Source organism: Chrysemys picta, chromosome 5 (genome assembly GCF_011386835.1).
Source record: "Chrysemys picta bellii isolate R12L10 chromosome 5, ASM1138683v2, whole genome shotgun sequence".
NCBI lineage: Eukaryota > Metazoa > Chordata > Testudines > Emydidae > Chrysemys > Chrysemys picta.
In genome coordinates, this window is record NC_088795.1 from 52729006 (window position 1) to 52747854 (window position 18849).

An 18849-nucleotide genomic window follows, 5' to 3' on the forward strand; every position below is an offset into this window, starting at 1 on the left:
TGTATTAACAGGTGTGTTGTGAGCAAGACACGAGAAGTCATTCTTCCGCTCTACTCTGCTCTGGTTAGGCCTCAGCTGGAGTATTGTGTCCAGTTCTGGGCGCCGCATTTTAAAAAAGATGTGGAGAAATTGGAAAGGGTCCAAAGAAGAGCAACAAGAATGATTAAAGGTCTTGAGAACATGACCTAAGAAGGAAGGCTGAAAGAACCGGGTTTGTTTAGTTTGGAAAAGAGAAGACTGAGAGGGGACATGATAGCAGTTTTCAGGTATCTAAAAGGGTGTCATAAGGAGGAGGGAGAGAACTTGTTCACCTTAGCCTCTAAGGATAGAACCAGAAACAATGGGTTTAAACTGCAGCAAGGGAGGTCTAGGTTGGACATTAGGAAAAAGTTCCTAACTGTCAGGGTGGTTAAACACTGGAACAAATTGCCTAGGGAGGTTGTGGAATCTCCATCTCTGGAGATATTTAAGAGTAGGTTAGATAAATGTCTATCAGGGATGGTCTAGACAGTATTTGGTCCTGCCATGCGGGCAGGGGACTGGACTCGATGACCTCTCGAGGTCCCTTCCAGTCCTATAATCTATGAATCTATGAATCTATGAAAGGCAGTCTGACTGCCACCCTCACAGTGACCGGCAGGCCGCCCCCCACGGCTTGCCGCCCCAGGCACGCGCTTGCTGCGCGGGTGCCTTGAGCCGCCCCTGCATTTGTCCTTATTGAATTTCATCCTATTTATTTCAGACAATTTCTCCAGTTTGTCCAGATCATTTTGAATGACTTCGATTACTTCAGGTCATTTAGAATGGGCATCTATTGCAATCATAGATGTCCCAAAAACTGTCCAGCCTTGGCTATGTGGATTCATTGCCACTGCATAGTGTGCTGTCAAGGCTGATGCCCCACTCTGGCAGTTCGAGTGCAGAAGGTGGAGGCCCACAAGGATTCTAAAAATTAATGCTGGCCACTCCAGGCTTGTATTAAACTCCCAAGGTTACAGCTTCTCTCTGACCTTGGATGGGTAGATGCTGCCACCACCCAAATGCAAAACCCCTGGGAACCCAGAAAGGCGCACTTGGGAATTCCTTCCTGTGGGGTACCCTCAAGCCCTTTCACCCCCATCCAGGGAAGAGCTGAGAAAGAAAACAAAGGAAATTAGCCGTTGCCCCCAGCTAATTAAACAACATATGCACAAACCTCTTAGGACACCAAAAATCCAATCCTGTTCTTAAAAAAGGTAAATTTTATTAAAAACAAAAAGAAAGAAAATACATCTGGAATTTAGGCTTTGCTAGATTAAAAAAACCCACTTACAAAAATTAACATCGAGAATAACTTTCTTAAGGTTCAGCTTAAAGGTTACAAGCAAAACAAAAGCATTTGGGGTTAGCACAGAGGAGTCCACAAGCCAATAAGAAATAAACAGAAATAAACCTAATTGTGTCTTTCTAGACATTTTCTGATTTATGAGTAGGTTTTAGGTATGATCTGATGATTTCCATACCTGACAAAAAGCTTTTTACAACATAGTCCCAGCCCCGTCTCTGCTCTGTCCCCTCTCTCTGGAGAACAACAGCAAAACAAACGGAAGTATTTCCCAATTTTAAAAAGTTCTAACCCTCCCATTGGCTCTTTTGGTCAGGTGCCCACTCCTTTCCTTTTACCTGTGGGCTTTTTAACCCTTTACAGGTAAAGCAAGTAGAGAACAGCTAATAAGAGGGATTTTATAGCTAGCTGGTTGACTGGGTGTCCATAAAAGGGAGTTCTCCCCCCCCCATTTATCACAGGTGCAAAGGAGCACATTTAGGCATGTACTGACAATCTCATCGGTGTTTTCACCGTTTCCTCTATTTGTGTATCAGTCCCTGGCCACCACACAAAACTCCTGCCCAGGACTTTCATTTTAACAATTCTCAAATAGCTTTCATGTAACTCTTGGACTACATATGACCTGAGATTCATAGAAGTAACCATGCTGGTGCCACAACTTAGGGAACCGTGATACACACTTTACTGTTCTTTTTAAGAAAAGAAAGCTGAGAAGAGTTGTTTGTAGGCATAAGTCCATTCATTCATTATAATGTCATATATTTCAGCTAGCAGTGGATCATTTTTTGTTTCATGTTGCCCCAGGGCCTTTGTCACTGCCCAGGATTCAGTTTGTTCCATAGAAGTCATATCTGATTCCACTTCAGTATCCTTGCCTGCTATTGCCAATGGTAGCCGTGACAAGCAATCTGCATTAGTTCTTTGAACTCAGTATTGTAACAGTGAGTGCCCAATGTATCGCCTAGCTCTGTAACTCTGCTGCAGCCATTGCCAGTACTCCTTTCTTTGGGTTAAAAATTTAAAGCAGCAGTTATGCTCTGTCTGTACCCAGAGTAAAATGTTTCCCATACAGATATTGGTGAAGTTTTGTAACTCCCCAGACAAAACTCAGAGCTTCTCTGTCAAGTTCAGTATAGTTACATTTGACAGAGGTTAGAGATCTAGAAGCAAAGACAATAGGCCTTTCTGTACAACCTTCCATCACATGAAACTATTGCTCTCATTCCATGTTGGGAACTGTACCAAGCTAACGTTTTATGCAAAGATGCGTTGTGGTATGTAAAACCGTTTCAGATGCTAATAGCTTATTGGCTTCATCAAAAGCCTTGGTTCAGCATAGACCAATGCCATTTCTGACCATTGTGTAACAGTTCATTCAGAGAATGTAATGCTGTAGTAATAGGTAATCATTCACAGGAAGGAACGTAATCATGACATGTTTTGTAGTTGTAGTGCCCGGATGAGTGCCTTCAGCTTTATCTTGCAATTCATGCAAACCATTCTTTGTCAATGGTACAGCCACAATATGTAACAATCTTTGAAAAATTCACATTTTTCCTTATTTGCTTTAAGGCCACACTCAGCCTTGCAAGTGGAGATTCTCAAGGTGTTCATCACTAGCTTCTGTGACCAATATATCATCCAAATTAACACCGAGTGCCAGGAATACCCTGTAGTACCTGGTCCTGGGTCACTGCCAAATAGTGGGTTTGGATGCAAGCCACATGCTAGCCTGTTATATTGAAATAAGCCCTTTCATGTGTTAATCACGAGGTTGTATTTACCACTGTGTTCAATCTCCGTTTGTAGATAGAGTTGGGCTAGGTTGATATTGGAGAAATGCTTTCCACCAGCTAATGAGGCAAATATAGCTTCTATTTGCGATAAAGGATATTGATCCTCATGCAACACTGGGTTAGTGGTAACCTTGAAATCACTACCAGTAGGGACAGCCACATTCTTTTTCATTACTGGTACTATAGTGATGTTCTATTCTCTCCAGTGAACCTTGGAAATAGTTCCAGAATCTTGTAAATGCTGATGCTCTGTCTCTACTTTTGGCTATATAGCAAAAAGTACTGGACAAGCTTGGTGAGATTTAGGAATTGCTCCTTCTTCAAGCACAAATTTTTGCTTTCATACGTTTTAGGGTTCTGATACCACCCTGAAAGACATCAGCTGCCTTGTCCAAAAGTTCATCTAAATTTTTGTTTTGGGATGGAGTTTATAAAGTTAAGTTTGGTTTTGTTAAGCCTGCAGACAATGCAGGTGTTTCTAGACCAGCTGAATCTCTCTTAGCCATTCTCCATCAATAATACATAGGGTGACCAGACAGCAAGTGTGAAAAATCGGGACGGGATGGGAGGTAATAGGGGCCTATATAAGACAAAACCCCAAATATCGGGACTGTCCCTATAAAATCGGGACATCTGGTCACCCTAATAATACAGCAGCCCATCACTTCACAACATAAAGGTTTTGCACATAAATTTTATAGTAAAAGGTTACTTTTACTGTAATAACACCCAGGGAAGCAAGGATTTCCCCTGTATATGTTTTTAGTATCAGTGGGATTTTCTGCAACTTTACCTCCCAGTAGCCTGTGATAATCCTACAGGAACTGCAGACCCTGTGTTAAGGTTTAAAATGGAGCTTATTCGTTCCACTTGTAATGAAATCCAAATGACACTTCATTTGTCTCAACTGTTGTAGAGATGCTGTAACATTCTCTGTGGACTCTATCAGTGGTTCTCTAACTTTTGTACTGGTGACCTCTTTCACACAGCAAGCCTCTGAGTGTGACCCCCCCTTATACATTAAAAATACTTTTTTTATATACTTAACACCGTTATAATTGCTGGAGGCAAAGCCTGGTTTGGGGTGGAAGCTGACAGCTCGCGACCCCTCATGTAATAACCTTGTGACCCCCCTGAGAGGTCCTGACCCCCAGTTTGAGAACCCCTGCTCTATATTGTCATCTGCCAGCTGATGACTTTGAAATCCTCTGATATTGCCCTTGTGGGGAGGTGATTATGCTTTTCCCCCAATCTGCACATTTTCTGCCCGCACCCCCAATTTCTTCCAGTTTCTACAGATTGTGTCCTTAAACTAATAATCATTTGCATTGTGAGACTGTTTCCGACAGTGAAAGAATACAGGCTTTGAGCATTTTCTGTGTTGTACTTTCCGTGTGACCCTCAGTTTATTTGTTGCCCATATCACATGATGCTGTTACAGCTCCATGACATCTTTGATAGCTGTCTTCAGCAATTTCTAGCATGTTTTAGAGTCAAATTAGTCTTGGTCAACTAGTGTTTTTGGATTTCTTCATTTTGAACATCACATACAGTACTAACAGCTCCCTTAATTAATTATTTACAGTCTTTCCAAACTGACAGTGCTTTGTTAGTTTCCTTAATCCAGCCTCAGATTCAGAAATTGTTTCATTTTCTTCTTGAATCAGTTCATAAAAGCAGAAACACTCTGCAATCACCAGTGGCTTTGGGATTGGGTGATTTGATGGAGTTTCCACAATCTCAGCAAATGTTTTGTCCTTGAGTTTAACAGGACCTGTTAGCTTACACAGCAGATTGTAAAATTTTAGCCCTCCATTACACTCCATAGAATTGCCACCTGTTTTCCCATCAGGTATTTCATTAGCTATCAGTATAGTTGGGCCAGTCCTCCACTGAGCTGTCAAAGAAATCTGTTTCCCCCAAACAGCCAGATATTTCAATTTTTCTCAGAGTGAGCAACTAACTCATAGTCCCAGCAGCTGCAGTTTCCATCTCAGTTTCATTACTTATTAGGCCCCTGTAGTCACACTTTGTTTCACTGTATTCCTGGACTAGGAGTTTGTCCTCATCCCCAATTGACTTGTGTGTTTTAAAGAACAGAATGTAATCTGAAGGAACCACAGGGCTCAGTGTGGTCCCAGTATCTGTTTACTAACGACAAACAAGGCCTACCTACTTCTACACGCGGCTGCTCAGTCTGGCAGGGTTCCAGTGGCTTTTAAAACACTCAAGTTAGAGTGCTCAAATTTTTTAAAGGGATATCTACTCTGTTCCTCTACAGTATTTCACAATTTAACTAAACTCCTAAACTAAGCTAGTTGCTTACATATCACACTGCTGGCATCTAATGAAGATATTTCCTATACCTTTTAAAGGCAATTATAGGCACTGTTGACTAAGACAGACACAATTTTTTTGTTGTAGTATTGTCCATGCTGACTAATTTCTGTCCTGTTCTTGGTATAAAAGGACAACTATTTGGGGAAGAAATATGTCCTTCCAAGCTAATTTTATAAACCTATGATTGCAAACACAAAACGTGACTGAGCAAGTGCCATCAGTGCCCTGGGACTGCTGTCAAAGCAGAGGATATGAAACTATTTCTGTTATAAAAACAAAATTCTGTATGTAGTTATGTGGTGGAGAGGAAATTGCTTATGAGAACAAAAGGAAATGGCAGATTATGACTGAATGCTTAGGAGAAGGGAATTGCGATGCTCCCAATAGCTTATTTCCAATGGACTGAACATGGTATGAATCTAAAGCCTGCTTCCACCCTGAGAGGTGGATTTATAAAAATACCCCTTCTTAATCAATTGAAGATCTACTCCATGGATATATTAAGAATCACATCTGCTGAATTTAAAGACATTTTTACTCCTAGAAGCATTGAGCACCAGCACAGTTAAAACTGTGACAGTACAGGCTGCTCTACTCTTATGTAGCACCAATAGAATTAATGTTTCAATCAGCCATAACTGCAGTCCTATTGAAAGCAATGGGACTCAGGCCATGATCTCAACAGAATGGCGGTAGAGGTGTAACTGAGGGCCTAATTTGACCTGCAGAACCTTTATTACTGGTGATGACATGTGAGAAAGAAAGAACCCAGACTACCTTTTAGAGTCAAGGTTGAGTTTCGAGGGCTAGCAGTTTGGAAATAGGATTTACTCAATTTATTAGTACAATATGAGATATGGAAATTGTCAGCTCTCATATATCAACAACATCCTTACAGCCATGCTTTAGGTTACAGACATACTTTAAACTGGCAAAGATTTCATTCCTGAGTAACCTGTGTCATTTTACCAATGGGAACGTGAGGCAGAGAGGCGAATTGACTTGCTTAAGGTCACACAAGAACAGGATTGTGAAAAATCCTCTCTCAGGTTTTTCCCACTTTTCCCTTCATTTTTTTAACTTGTCCCTCTGAAGTATTTACGTGAATTGTAATATTCTTGAAAGTTTTTTTGACATTAGAAACAGGCTGGAATTTCTATCCAAGAAAACTTTATTCTACAGGGTTAAAAATAGGAAGTGGTGAGGACAGCAAGGGACTTTTACCTACTGCAAAACAGTGAGTTATAGAATTGTCTATTAAGTAACAGGGAAGGCGGATGGATACAGCGAAGGCCACGGCAAGCATGTGGAACAAACTCTCAATGATGTTGTTGGAAGTTGGTGGATTTGGGAACCGTTAGAGACTTGGTTTAGTTAATTAATAACTTTCCTGAGTGTCCACATCTAGACGAGCCCTGAGAGACCACAAAGAATAGGAGTGCTCAAGGTCAACTGTGCTGTTTAATGAAGCTTTATACATTAAGCAGAAGAGTAGAACATTGGTGAGTTCAACAGTTCTGTAAGTGAGCTGTTTTCAACAGCTATGTTGTAATTAAAAGGTATCCATAATGCTAATTTAAGACACTGTTTAAAGCCTTGCAGCAACTATTCAACAGCAGCAGCTGTATTTAGGGGAGGCTCTGTACCTGTTCAAATACCCCAACTCAAAAAAAAATTCTGATTATGCTATAAGAAAAACTAAAAAGGCAAATACTTGCAGGTTTGAACTTTCTTTTATAAACAACAACATTACCTTAATTTAAAAAGGAAAAAAGGTGATACTTTGTCTTATGGAATTAATAATGAATTCCTTTCCTTCTTAGCATTTAAAATGGAAGATGGTAGCAGGGGAGGTTGTGTCACAATTAGTTGCATCAAAATGATGGAAAATTATGGAAGTAAAAATAGGACTATTGAATTCAGAATTGTCATATTGTAAAAAGTACTCAGCATTTAACAGTTCTGCCAGCTCAGTAACAGTTCAGCATGTTTATAGCACATTGGGATTGGTTTGGTTGAAACTTGGTAATAGTTTAGGTGCTGAAAAAAGCAAACAAGTTGGTAAAAGTATTGCTTTCTAGGGCCAGATACAAAAGAGCAGTAGGCCTAACTATCTAACTTAACTCGATTATTGTGTTCTTGTATTTTACTTACAGGAGTGTGAGCTTTTCAATTTGGCCTGTTGTAATGTTTGAGGAATAAATATATTATTCACAAAATGAATATTATGTATTTTCTTCTCCCATCCCCCCCCCTTAAAATGTGTGGTTTATTCACACATTTTCCCCCTCCGAGAGAAGAGAGGGAGTTTTTTGCAGATTGGGGGAAGTCACAAACAGCCAGAAGTAGAAGACTGCAAATAACTCAGGAATAGAACTCGTATACTTCAGTTATGCAGACTTGTACCTGAATCACAAGTTCTTCCTGCTACTACTTGTAAATTCTTCCCAAATTTTCTTCGTGCTTAATAGGAAGCAAGGTTTAACTGTTAAACTCAAAAAGTGATGTTAAGCTAGAAATAAACCAGGGACACAGAGCGGGAAAGGAATCTTTTCAAAAGTAAGAATTTACACTACTTAGGTATATAAAGCAATATTTAAAAAGCAAAGGAAACTCTATGAAAGAGACTGACTACTTCATTCAGAACCACATCTTCCATTTAATCAGTTACTTTTTCAGCCAAGAGAAGTCTGCTCTTTCTAATGCAAAATGTCATGTTCAAATAGTTCTTCAAAGAGTCTTTGCAGAACTTATGAAGCTAAAATAATACAAGTTGGCCAGTATAATACAACTGGAATCTGCCTGGAGCTATGCATGTGAACAAGAGCAGGAGTGCAATGCAATGTCTTTCATGATTTAATCTACCTGCAGTGTATCCAGTGAATGCTGCATAGAGCAATGCAAAAGAAAAATATTCTCTCATAATAAACACTCATGAAAAGAACAGAAGCTAAAATATTTTGTTAACAATTGTTGAACTTTGTAGCTAAAAACATCACATTCTAGTGCAACATAGAAAACAATCTATCAGTCTAATCTCAGGCCTGAAATATGAGTTTGCTGAATATATTAAAGAGGCAAAGCCTCAGAGTAGTCTCTATTTATGAATGAAAGCTTCATATAAATTTAGTATAAATAAAATTTACTGCACAGCTCATTAAAAAAGGGAAAGTTTTCCCACCCTATTCCTTAAAAAAAAAAAATTAAGAAAACTTTAGTGCACCCTTTGAATTGTAAAGACCTGCAAATATTATGGTAATCAACTTTTTTGGAATACACTTTTTCTTTTTTTAAAGGGTAAAGCCATGTCTACACTATGGGTGCTACAGCAAGATAGTCATGCTGCTTTAACCCCATAGTGTAGATGCAGACTCCAGTGACAGAAGGGGTTTTTCCCATCTCTGTAGGAATTCCACTTCCCCGTGTGATAACTAGGTTGATGAAAGCATTCTTCTGGTGACCTAGCTGCATCTACACTGGAGTAATTATTTTCAGAGTATCCTACTATTCTTGCCAAAAATATGCCAGGTGTAGTTTAGGCAGAGGGATCCCCAAAAAAATCCTAGCTCCAAACACCTCCCAGTGCTGGATACAGTTGAAACTTGGAGTCTCCTCCTTTTGGCACCAGACTAATTTCATAACTCATCCTGAACACAATGCTCAATTAATGTCCAAGGGGTTCTGAGGAAGTGAAACCAGAATAGAGAAGACTTGGGATTCCTGACCGTTTGTGCCCCTATGTTATAGGTTTTACCCTCACTCTGGACTTTAGAGTACAGATATGGGGACCTGCATGTGAACCCCTAAACTGAATTACCAGCTTAGATCTGGTTTTGCTGCCACCACTCCCAAGTACTAACTCCCTGCCCTGGTTAGCCTTGAGAGACTTTTTTTACCAATTTTCTGGTGAACACCGATCCAAACCCTTGGATCTTAACAGAAGGAAAATTTAACTATTCCCCCTCCTTTCCCCCACCAATTCCTGGTGAGTCCAGATCCAATTCCCTTGGATCCTAACACAAGGAAAAATTAATTAGGGTATTAAAAATAAGACTTTTAATTAAAGAAAAGAAAGGTAAAAGAAAACACTCTGGGCGATAGCATACAAGCTGATTTTCAGACAACAGATTTAAAACACAGAGGATGTTCCCCTGGGCAAAAACTTAGTTACACAAAAATTACCCAATTTGATTATTCCCTAATGCCCAAGATAAGTTACAAAGAAAATAAACATAAACCTATTTATTCCCTTCACAAATACTCACTACTTGATAAGCGGCTGATTTTTGGAGCTTTCCCACTCCGGTTAAAACTGAAAACTGACTTAGACAAAGGGAACTTCCCGCCTTCCTTTTGAAACATTTTGTTCCCCCATTGGTTTCTTTGGTCAAATGTCAGCTAGGCTAGGTGAACTTCTTAACCCTTTACAGGTAAAAGAGGCATTAACCCTTAACTATTTGTTTATGACACCCTATAACTGAGAAGGCCAGCCTTTTCTTTTATAATTCATCCATAAACCCTCCGAACAGAAACTTGAGAAAAGGCTCCACCCCAGAGACAAGTATCTCTGGATCATAACTCCAACAGTTTAGAAGTACATTTAAAAATAACAAGCAAGGAGTTTGTATTTCTAAAAGTTTGTATTTCTAAATCCCTGTGTAACAATGAAATTGGTTTTCCAAGCAAACATCCTGCATGTTATTAGTCTCTAAGGTAGGTCATTCGCTCCTACACACATACACAACCCTCATTAATTCACATGAATGACTAGAAGACCCATGGCAAACTGGTGAATTTTGTGAGTTAGCAAGTGAGCAATTAAAAACCCAAGGATACAGCATTGTAAGAGATTTTATTAATTTGACAAGTGTAGTTTAATGTTGTTGGTGAAAATTCATATTGTGATCACAAATTTAGTAAAAGTAGGAAGTGTTTTCATTGTTAGGAACTCAGGGTTTTAGGTTTGTTGTGTTTTATAGAAATATGAGAGCCAACTCACATTTAGCTATTCTTGTTTTAATAAAATGTTTTCCACAGTGGTCTATTCTGATCAATTTCTGACAACTTAATATCTAAAAATATTAACTAAAATTCACATGGCACTAACAATCAAGTTAATGTTGCATAGTTTACATATGAAAGTGGTCAGTAAGAAATAATAGGATTTATGAAATCTTTCAAAAGTTTTTATACCATATTTCCCCTATCACCAAGACACATTTATTTTCTATAGTACCAGTCAGACTCAAGATATACAAATGAATCCACTGAATTATACCAATGTGGTGACTGTTTCCAAAGGAGCAACCAATGTGCACTTGTTACAGTAGCTCCCATGCAGTTTTGAAAATAACATTTACTGCAAGGAGAAATGTTGGCCTCAAGTATGTTCCCCCAATTATTTAGAAGAAATATCATGGGATTTTAACTTGCATTTGAACAGCCACTAGAAATGAGCAGAAAAGAACTGGTTTTAACATTGTCCAAAGAGTAGCATCACTAATATTCCCCAAACACTACCTTAGGGTCTAATAACTTGCAGTGAAATATAGTCCCTAGATATAGCCCATGTACTGTTCAGTGTAAGGTAGACATTAGCAGAGTTTAGGTTCATCCAGGATAAAACTGTTTTCTATTCTTTAAAATAGGACAATTATCCCAGGCTCAGTCTTGGCAGGAGGGTCTATATCTTTTATAATTTCATTAACCTAGATCATGTAACTACAGATGATCATTTTATCATTAATTATAAGCCATTTGTCTCAGTATGATTCATGGCCATGAGTTTCACGTTAAATCATTTTGTAAAGCTATTTCATCTGCATTAAATTATTGTCTTTTAATTTCACTGCCTGGCCCCTTGTTATAAGAAAAGATAAACAGAAGCACCCAAACAACCATCTCTATACAAGTCATGATTTTATACCACTATCATGGTATTACCTATTGTCTTTTCTTTAAACCAGAAAGTTTTAGCCTTTTTAATCTTTCCGCACATATGGTTTTCCCCATACATCTAATATTTTTATTGCTTCTCTCTGACCCCTCTCACTTTCGATTATATCATCCTTTTCTGAATCTGTTCAGTTCTGGGCCACCATTCACCCAACTTCAGATTCTAACAAGCTCTCTGTTTAAAAAAGCTTTCCCTAGAGTCCTCCCCCAAGGATTTGGAACTTGGTTATACTACAAGCACTATTACTCAGTGGCTCAACTACAAGGGAAAGAGTGAAAAGAAATAGGTAAGCAGCGGTCAGTGTATTGCAGTAACACAGACGAAGTATGAAGGTGGCAAGAGACGAGAGGGGGCACCTGAAAAAGAAATAGCTTAAAAACAGAAGAGTGCCCTGAAGAGGTGAATATTTGGTCGTCTTTTTCTTTATTATTTGTGTTACAGTAACACCTAGAGGCCTCAACTGAGATCTTGGTGCAACTGTACAAATAGTAAATGCTAGCCCCTGTCCTGAAGAGCTCATAATCTGCTTAGACAAGACCTTTGATGGGAGGAAAGAGAGAGGCACAGAGAGGGGAAGTAACTCACCCAAGATCAGACAGCAGGAATTGACCCTAGGTCTCCTGAGTCCCAGTCCAGAGCCCTTTCTGCCTCTCACCATAACATCCAATGTGGAAGAGATCCCAAAGGGCAGGCAAGTGGGTTTTCCCCCAGGTAACACTCACCTGATTAGGAAGACACATCATCATTCTATTGAGTAGACTGAGGTGGTTTTTTTAATTGCTATAAAAGACATCAATAGTTTCATCAACTAGCATTCTTCAAGCAGTTCTCAAATGCCAGTTTATCCTTCTCCCATTATTAGGGTCGACATTAAAACAAAGGTGGACATGCACACGGGGTTGACATCACACCAGACAAAAGGATACAAAACATTGTACTCAGATAGGTTTTTTGGGCCATTGCGTACAGAGATTTTGCTGACCCTTATTACAAAAAGCAGTGACCCTCCTGCCTAGTGCAGTCTAGCTCCGTTGCTTTGAATGGAATCAGTGCAGAAACATTTAACATGGAAAACACTGGCACATTCACACACTAATCCTCTCCAAACCCATTTTACTCACTCTCCCTAAACCTCTTCATGCCAGGACAGTACTTGAAACACCAAACTGACAAGAGAGTCTGTACACAAAGGTTTGCAAGATTGAAAATTAAATCACTTTTTCTGTCTAATTCAGTGGCTCTCAACTTTTCCAGACTACTGTACCCCTTTCAGGAGTCTGATTTGTCTTGCCTAACCCCAAGTTTCACCTCACTTAAAAACTACTTGCTTACAAAATCAGACAAACATACAAAAATGTCACAGCACACTGTTACTGACAAATTGCTTGCTTTCTCGTTTTTACCATATATAAATCAATTGGAATATAAATATTGTACTTACATTTCAGTGTACAGTATATAGAGCAGTATAAACAAGCCATTGTGTGCCATTTTAGTTTGTACTGCCTTCCCTAGTGCTTTTTATATAGCCTGTTGTAAAACTAGGCAAATATCTAGATGAGTTGATGTACCCCCAGAATATCTGTGTACCCCATGGGGTACACGTGCCTCTGGTTGAGAACCACTGGCCTAATTTACTGCTTTTGAACTCATAAATTTTGCAAAAAGCCTGTTCCAGTGGAAATGGTTTACTGCTGCAGTCATTAGCTCTACAATTCCTCAATAGCACAAAGCACATAGAGAGCAAAAGAAGTGTATAAACACGATGTGTTGCGCAATATTTGCAGTAAGTTATAATTAAACTGTACTCAAATTGGAAGGAAACATAAGAGGGATGTATCTACTTCATTTATGCTTTCATAAATATTTTGCATGTTGTACAAATAATTATGATAAGCAATTCTTAGAATTTTTCCTCCTATTTTCAGTCAATGAAAGTAAGAGGGAGTATAGTATAACTACCTATAAGCCTCCCCCAACCCAGTTCAAGCACTTTGAAATATGCCAAAGCCTACAACCCATACGATATTTAAAACTCTTAAGGTAGTCACCTTTCAAGAAGAACACAAGACTGCTCAATCTTAACAGGTACATTCAGATTAAAACACTTCGTTTTTGTAGTTTACCTTTGCCACTTTTGCCAATTTTTAGAAGTATGCTCTCAAGCATTTACTGCCCCATAGTCCAAAATTAATCTTGTCCTCCCACTTGATCCCAGATTGAGAGCTGTCCTAACAATACTTAGTTACAGATATCACAATCATTTCTATGGTAACAAATTGAGAAGCCTGAAACACAGGATTACAATTCTGTGCAAGATCAGGAAGTCAGGTTAAGAGCTCTTACGTAGGTCTGCAACAGCAGCCAAGAACAAAGTATAAGAAAAAACACTTTTTATTCATCAACTTTTTGCAGTTTTGTTTCACAGTGAAAATACTCAAGTGTATATTTTTAGTTAGCTACTTATCCTAAAGCCCAGCACACTGTTTATGTGGTTTTCAGTTTATGTTTATTTTCAATCTATTTAAGAATCAGGATTTTGATTAAAAAAATAAAGTTTAGAGATCCACTGATGAAGAGTGGTAGATACTTTTTCTTTATACCATCATACTAAATATATGGAAGAGCTTTTTACTATCTGTCAATAAAAGTGGTGCTAAATGGGTATGCCTACAAGCAGCTGTGCCGACATTAATTATCTGACTCTGAATCTACAGATAAATAATGGGAAGGAAGTAGGTATGTCGAAGCCTAAAATACATAGTAACTAATGTCTGTTCTGAGTTAACAAAACATGTTTCTGCTCCTGTGCTATTAATGCCAGAGTGGAAGTAAATATTTATTGCATAAAAGCAGTCCAAATGCTCTCATAAATAATGAGACTCTTAGTACAAATGGTGTCCTATCAGTTCATGCATTGTTTAATATCTATACCCCAGGACTAATGGACCTTATTTAATGGCCTCTGAACACCTAATGCATGAACTGTAATATAGACGGATACTAACAAGTTTCACACAACAATATGGCACTTTGATTGCTCAACTTCTATGATCAGCCATTACTATGCAGAAAACTGGAGTTCAGAGTAACCTTCAGTCTCAGAAGAGTAACATGGAGGCAGCGATCGTGGCATCTTTAAAACGTTAGGTCCAGACCCCAAAAGATTCCTCTTGACTTCAGTGGAACTAAGGCCCCCATCCTGCTCTCATTTATTTAAATGAAACAGGATCAGCTCTTCATTGTGACCAGAACTGGTTGCAGGGCTGGGCCAGAGAAAGCAACACTTGGCAATGTGAAATTAGAGGCAATATATTTCAGAGTTATCTTGTTAAATATATAGACTGTCTGTCCAATCTCCATGTATCACAGGTACCAGTGAAGGGTTACATTGGGGGTGTGGAAAGTTAGCTTTGATTTACTTGGTAAAATAGTAATTATCCTAATCAGTTGAATCTAGCCCCTTAAATATCCCTTTTTACATCCTGGAATAAAATATGGATGTTCACCAGCTGGATTCTTTATATTTCCAATTATATGGCCGAAGAACTTGATTTATCCCATGGTAAGTAGTGAAAGTTTGTTTGTATTTAACCTCCTAGAAAAAATACTTGCAACACTATGCAGGAGGCATGTCAAGCTACCAAACACAAGCTTTGAAAAGGGTACTTCTTACAAATAATTTTTACAAATGCAAGTATTTTAGTAAGTCTGCCTTTTCATTATCAGTAGAAGACACCTAAACATTTGAAAGGAAAATATTGCTATATCTGACTCCGCAAAAGCTTGTCAAGACCTAAGTTGTTTGTTTTTAAATAAGGAGGCTACATTAAACACTGCAGAGGATGGTGTTACCAGAACTTGTTTGATAAAGCAAAAGAAAAATTAATGTTAAAAAATGCAAACTGTTTACGGAAGGTAAGTTGCTTGAAAAATAACGTCATTATCCAGTCCTTGATCAGAGATCTGTTTGAAATTGACAGCTATTAACATGAGTTAGAATACCTTCTCCTTGTATCATTTCAAATAAGGAATCAGTGCTTTCTGTATTTTCTGCCAGGAAAGAGGGAATTGCAGTTTTCATACAATTTCAAGTTATGTACTCAAAGAAGAAACTAATATTTAACCACTGAATATGCTTGTGATCCAGTATATAGTTCAGCTATATTGGCTGAGACTCTACATAGTGACCAGTGGAGTTTGGCATTATCTAACAGTATGCAGGTAAAACTGGTCTCTAGAGGTGCATTCAGTGCCAAATTATAGTAAAGGTAAAGATCAAAATGTATCAGATTCAAGAGGGGACAGGCAGTTGCTACACTGGACAAGATATACCCTTCTATGAGAACATGACACTATTCATGGGGAGTGTAAGTACATGGTGGTGAGCTAAACCTTCTGCTATGTAATATTCTGTAATTAGAGTTTAGCAGAGAGCTGACTGAAAATGGTGAAAGGCTTTTTGTTGTTGTTTGTTTGTTTGATTGGTTCATGCAATTTCACACCCCAAGTTCTGAAAACCTTGCAAAAACATTACATTTTTTCAAAATTAAACAAAATCTCAGAGTCCCTCTTAATCAAACATTTGGAAGGCAGGGTTGGCATTGGTACTGTTCCGCTTTAGACTCTTGAAAAAGATAGGGCTGCAAGTCAAGAATACTATCAACTTCTGATCAATTTCAATAATAATTTGCACTTACATAGTACTTAAATGTTTAAGTAGGTCTCATAACACACCATGAGGAACCCAAAATTACTATGTCCACAATTAGACCATCAAATTCCAGTCTCAAACCACATTCATTAGAGAACAATGCCTCCCAGATAAGTACCTGGATCTTAGCTTCCACATCTATAATACAGTGGCAATTACACAGGATTTAAGATGTCTACAGCTATACATAGGTAGGTAAAACAGGAAAATGTATGAACTGCATCCAGATAAAGGAAACAGCAGAAGAGTCTTAAGAGAAGTTCTGTAATTTTTCTGCAACAGGACAGGACATTGGCTAAAAGGGAGAAAAAAGTTATACAACTTCTAAGAAGAGCTGTGCAAATATTTTGCTGATCCCTGTGTATCTGGAGCTCTAATCTGCCTGCATTATTATAGGTTGGACTGTATTTCCCATGGAATTAGAATAGCTGTCTGCTAGGATTGTATAGCAATGGAGATTTTCAAAGATTCTCTGCTATTCTTTAATTCTGCTTTATAATTTCCTTAACTTGCTATTTCATATGCAGAATGTAAAAATCATTGCAGACATATTCATCAGATGAGAAAAAAAACTTAGACAAGCCACCAGTGACACAGGTAATATCTAACAATACACAATTATTTTGAGAGCTTGACTACCCCACTGAATTGAATATGAATGAGTAATAGACTGCTTTTTTGTTTTAAACTACATTTATTACTCTATACATATATTTCATAACTGATTGCTTTGCAAACAGTTGTCTGTAGAAACTCTTTTTAAACATGAAAGAAAAATCCAAGCAGATCCAGAGATTTTATAGAAGTCTGCAATTAGAAATCCTGTGCAAAATGTACCTCCCCTGGTTTATTTAGTAATAGGCAGTTGACACACACAAATTCAGCATTTTGTTTGCCAGTAAAAAATGCTCTATGAGCCAAAGTGGGTAAGCAGATGCAACTTACGAGGTCAAATGAAGTTGTCTGCTTATAGCAAGGCTGAAGGTAGCTCTGGTGTTATACTAGTCACTTCAGTATTGTGAATGCAAGACTTAGCCAATACACCTAATTTATGGAGGGTTTTTCATAGTCATTACTAAAAGTCCATTTCAAATCACCACAATTGACAACATGGCAGTCATTTTAATAAAACCTCTAAAATCTGCTTTAATGTATTCCATAAGGCTGATGCTAGCTCGTTTGGCTGAAGAGGTATCATGCATACTCACAGTACAAGGTAAGTTCCAGGAACAGTACATTAATACTCATGTCTCCTATCCACCCAAGAAATTCCTAAACTACATTAAAATCATATTGAAAGCTGTATCGATGTATTTTTCTTCCACGTTACATTCACACTAAAGACTTTAAAAAAAAAAAATTCTTCCCTTCAAGACAGGAACTAAGACACTGCACAGCAGATCAAGTGCATATGTCTGTTTTTTACAAAAGACCTTGGATTTAAGTGGCTGTTACTTTCCTATCCACCATGAAATCATGATTCCTTTATGTCTCCCTACTGATATTAGCTGTTCCTTTCTGGAAGAACAGGATGAATGGATGCTCTATATTTCCAGCCCAGTCACAAGATTTGTTGCTAAAATCAATTTAGATTATTTGTGTAGTCTTTAAATAAAAGTCTCATTTTAAAAAAATTGCATTTCAACAACGTACTTGTAGGTTTGCTTTTATATTGCTTTTATGATAAAGAAAAAAAACGTGTTAGTAGTTTTTCACTTATGTCTCAAACAGGGAAAAGCTTCAGAAGACCTGAGACATAACTAGACAAACAGCCTCCAACAAACCTTTTTTTGCCATCTGTAGCAAAGCCGTATTAAATACCTAATTCTGATTTTTTTTTTACTGCACTGTACAATATGTTCATCAAACTGACAGTTAAGTATCAGAGGGGTAGACATGTTAGTCTGGATCTGTAAAAATTTCTTATGAGGGGGCACTAACACGTATATTCCCATCACGCTATTTGCCAGTGTTACTTTAAAAACATGTGGAAGAGACATGGAATGTAGAAGTAGTAAGGACCATTCATTCTCATGGTCTTAAGCACCAACTTTGGTGCCAGAGATGCTATGCTTTTAGGAAAAAAGATTACTGCAGTACGACTTCTTGAGAGTACAATTAACTTAAAGCTCGTGATTTGTCAAACAGATGATGGAATTAGTTTTCACTGCAGGTTAATTCCACTAGGAATAGTGCACTATTTGTTGCAAACAGTGTAGAACTCCCTGTAGTAAAAGATTTTTTTTCTTTGCTTTTGTTTTTAAAAAAATAATAATGAATTAACCTTGCACTTGGGCAGCCTCCAAACTAGCAGTGGCTTCCTGCTGTGCTGCTTCCACAGCAGAGGATGCATCTGCAACTGGCGATTCTTTTTCCACTTCAGCTTCTGTAGATACCATAGACCTCTCATTCTGTTCTGTAGATTCATCAGCAGTTAGTGCTTCAGCCTCTTCTGTAAGTGCCTCTGTGGCCTGCTCGCTTGCTTCAGTGACTTCAGCTATCTCCAGTTCATCACCTTTTAAGGATTTAGTTAATACAATAAAGCAAGTGTAAAGTGTATGCATGCAACAGGAAAACAAGTTCACCAATTGCTTTCACCATCTTATTTAAACTTACAATGAAAAAAATTTGTTCATTTTGTGGTTGAGATTTTCCATATAAAAGTCAAGGAACTCAAAGTTAGTCCCTGCATCAGATAATGTTTAAAATGTCATTA

The 18849-nt window shown here is 38.2% G+C and overlaps 1 protein-coding gene across 4 annotated transcripts in view; it reads right to left on the reverse strand.

Moving 5' to 3' along the window:
- The window catches only part of MGARP (mitochondria localized glutamic acid rich protein), a 45646-nt gene that overhangs the window by 17890 nt on the left and 8907 nt on the right, over positions 1–18849 (reverse strand). For all 4 annotated transcript variants that reach the window (XM_005284353.5, XM_065596400.1, XM_065596401.1 and 1 more), the window contains exon 4: positions 18418–18648. In XM_005284353.5, coding sequence (XP_005284410.3) covers positions 18418–18648 — 231 coding nt within the window. The remainder of the gene's footprint in view (positions 1–18417; positions 18649–18849) is intronic.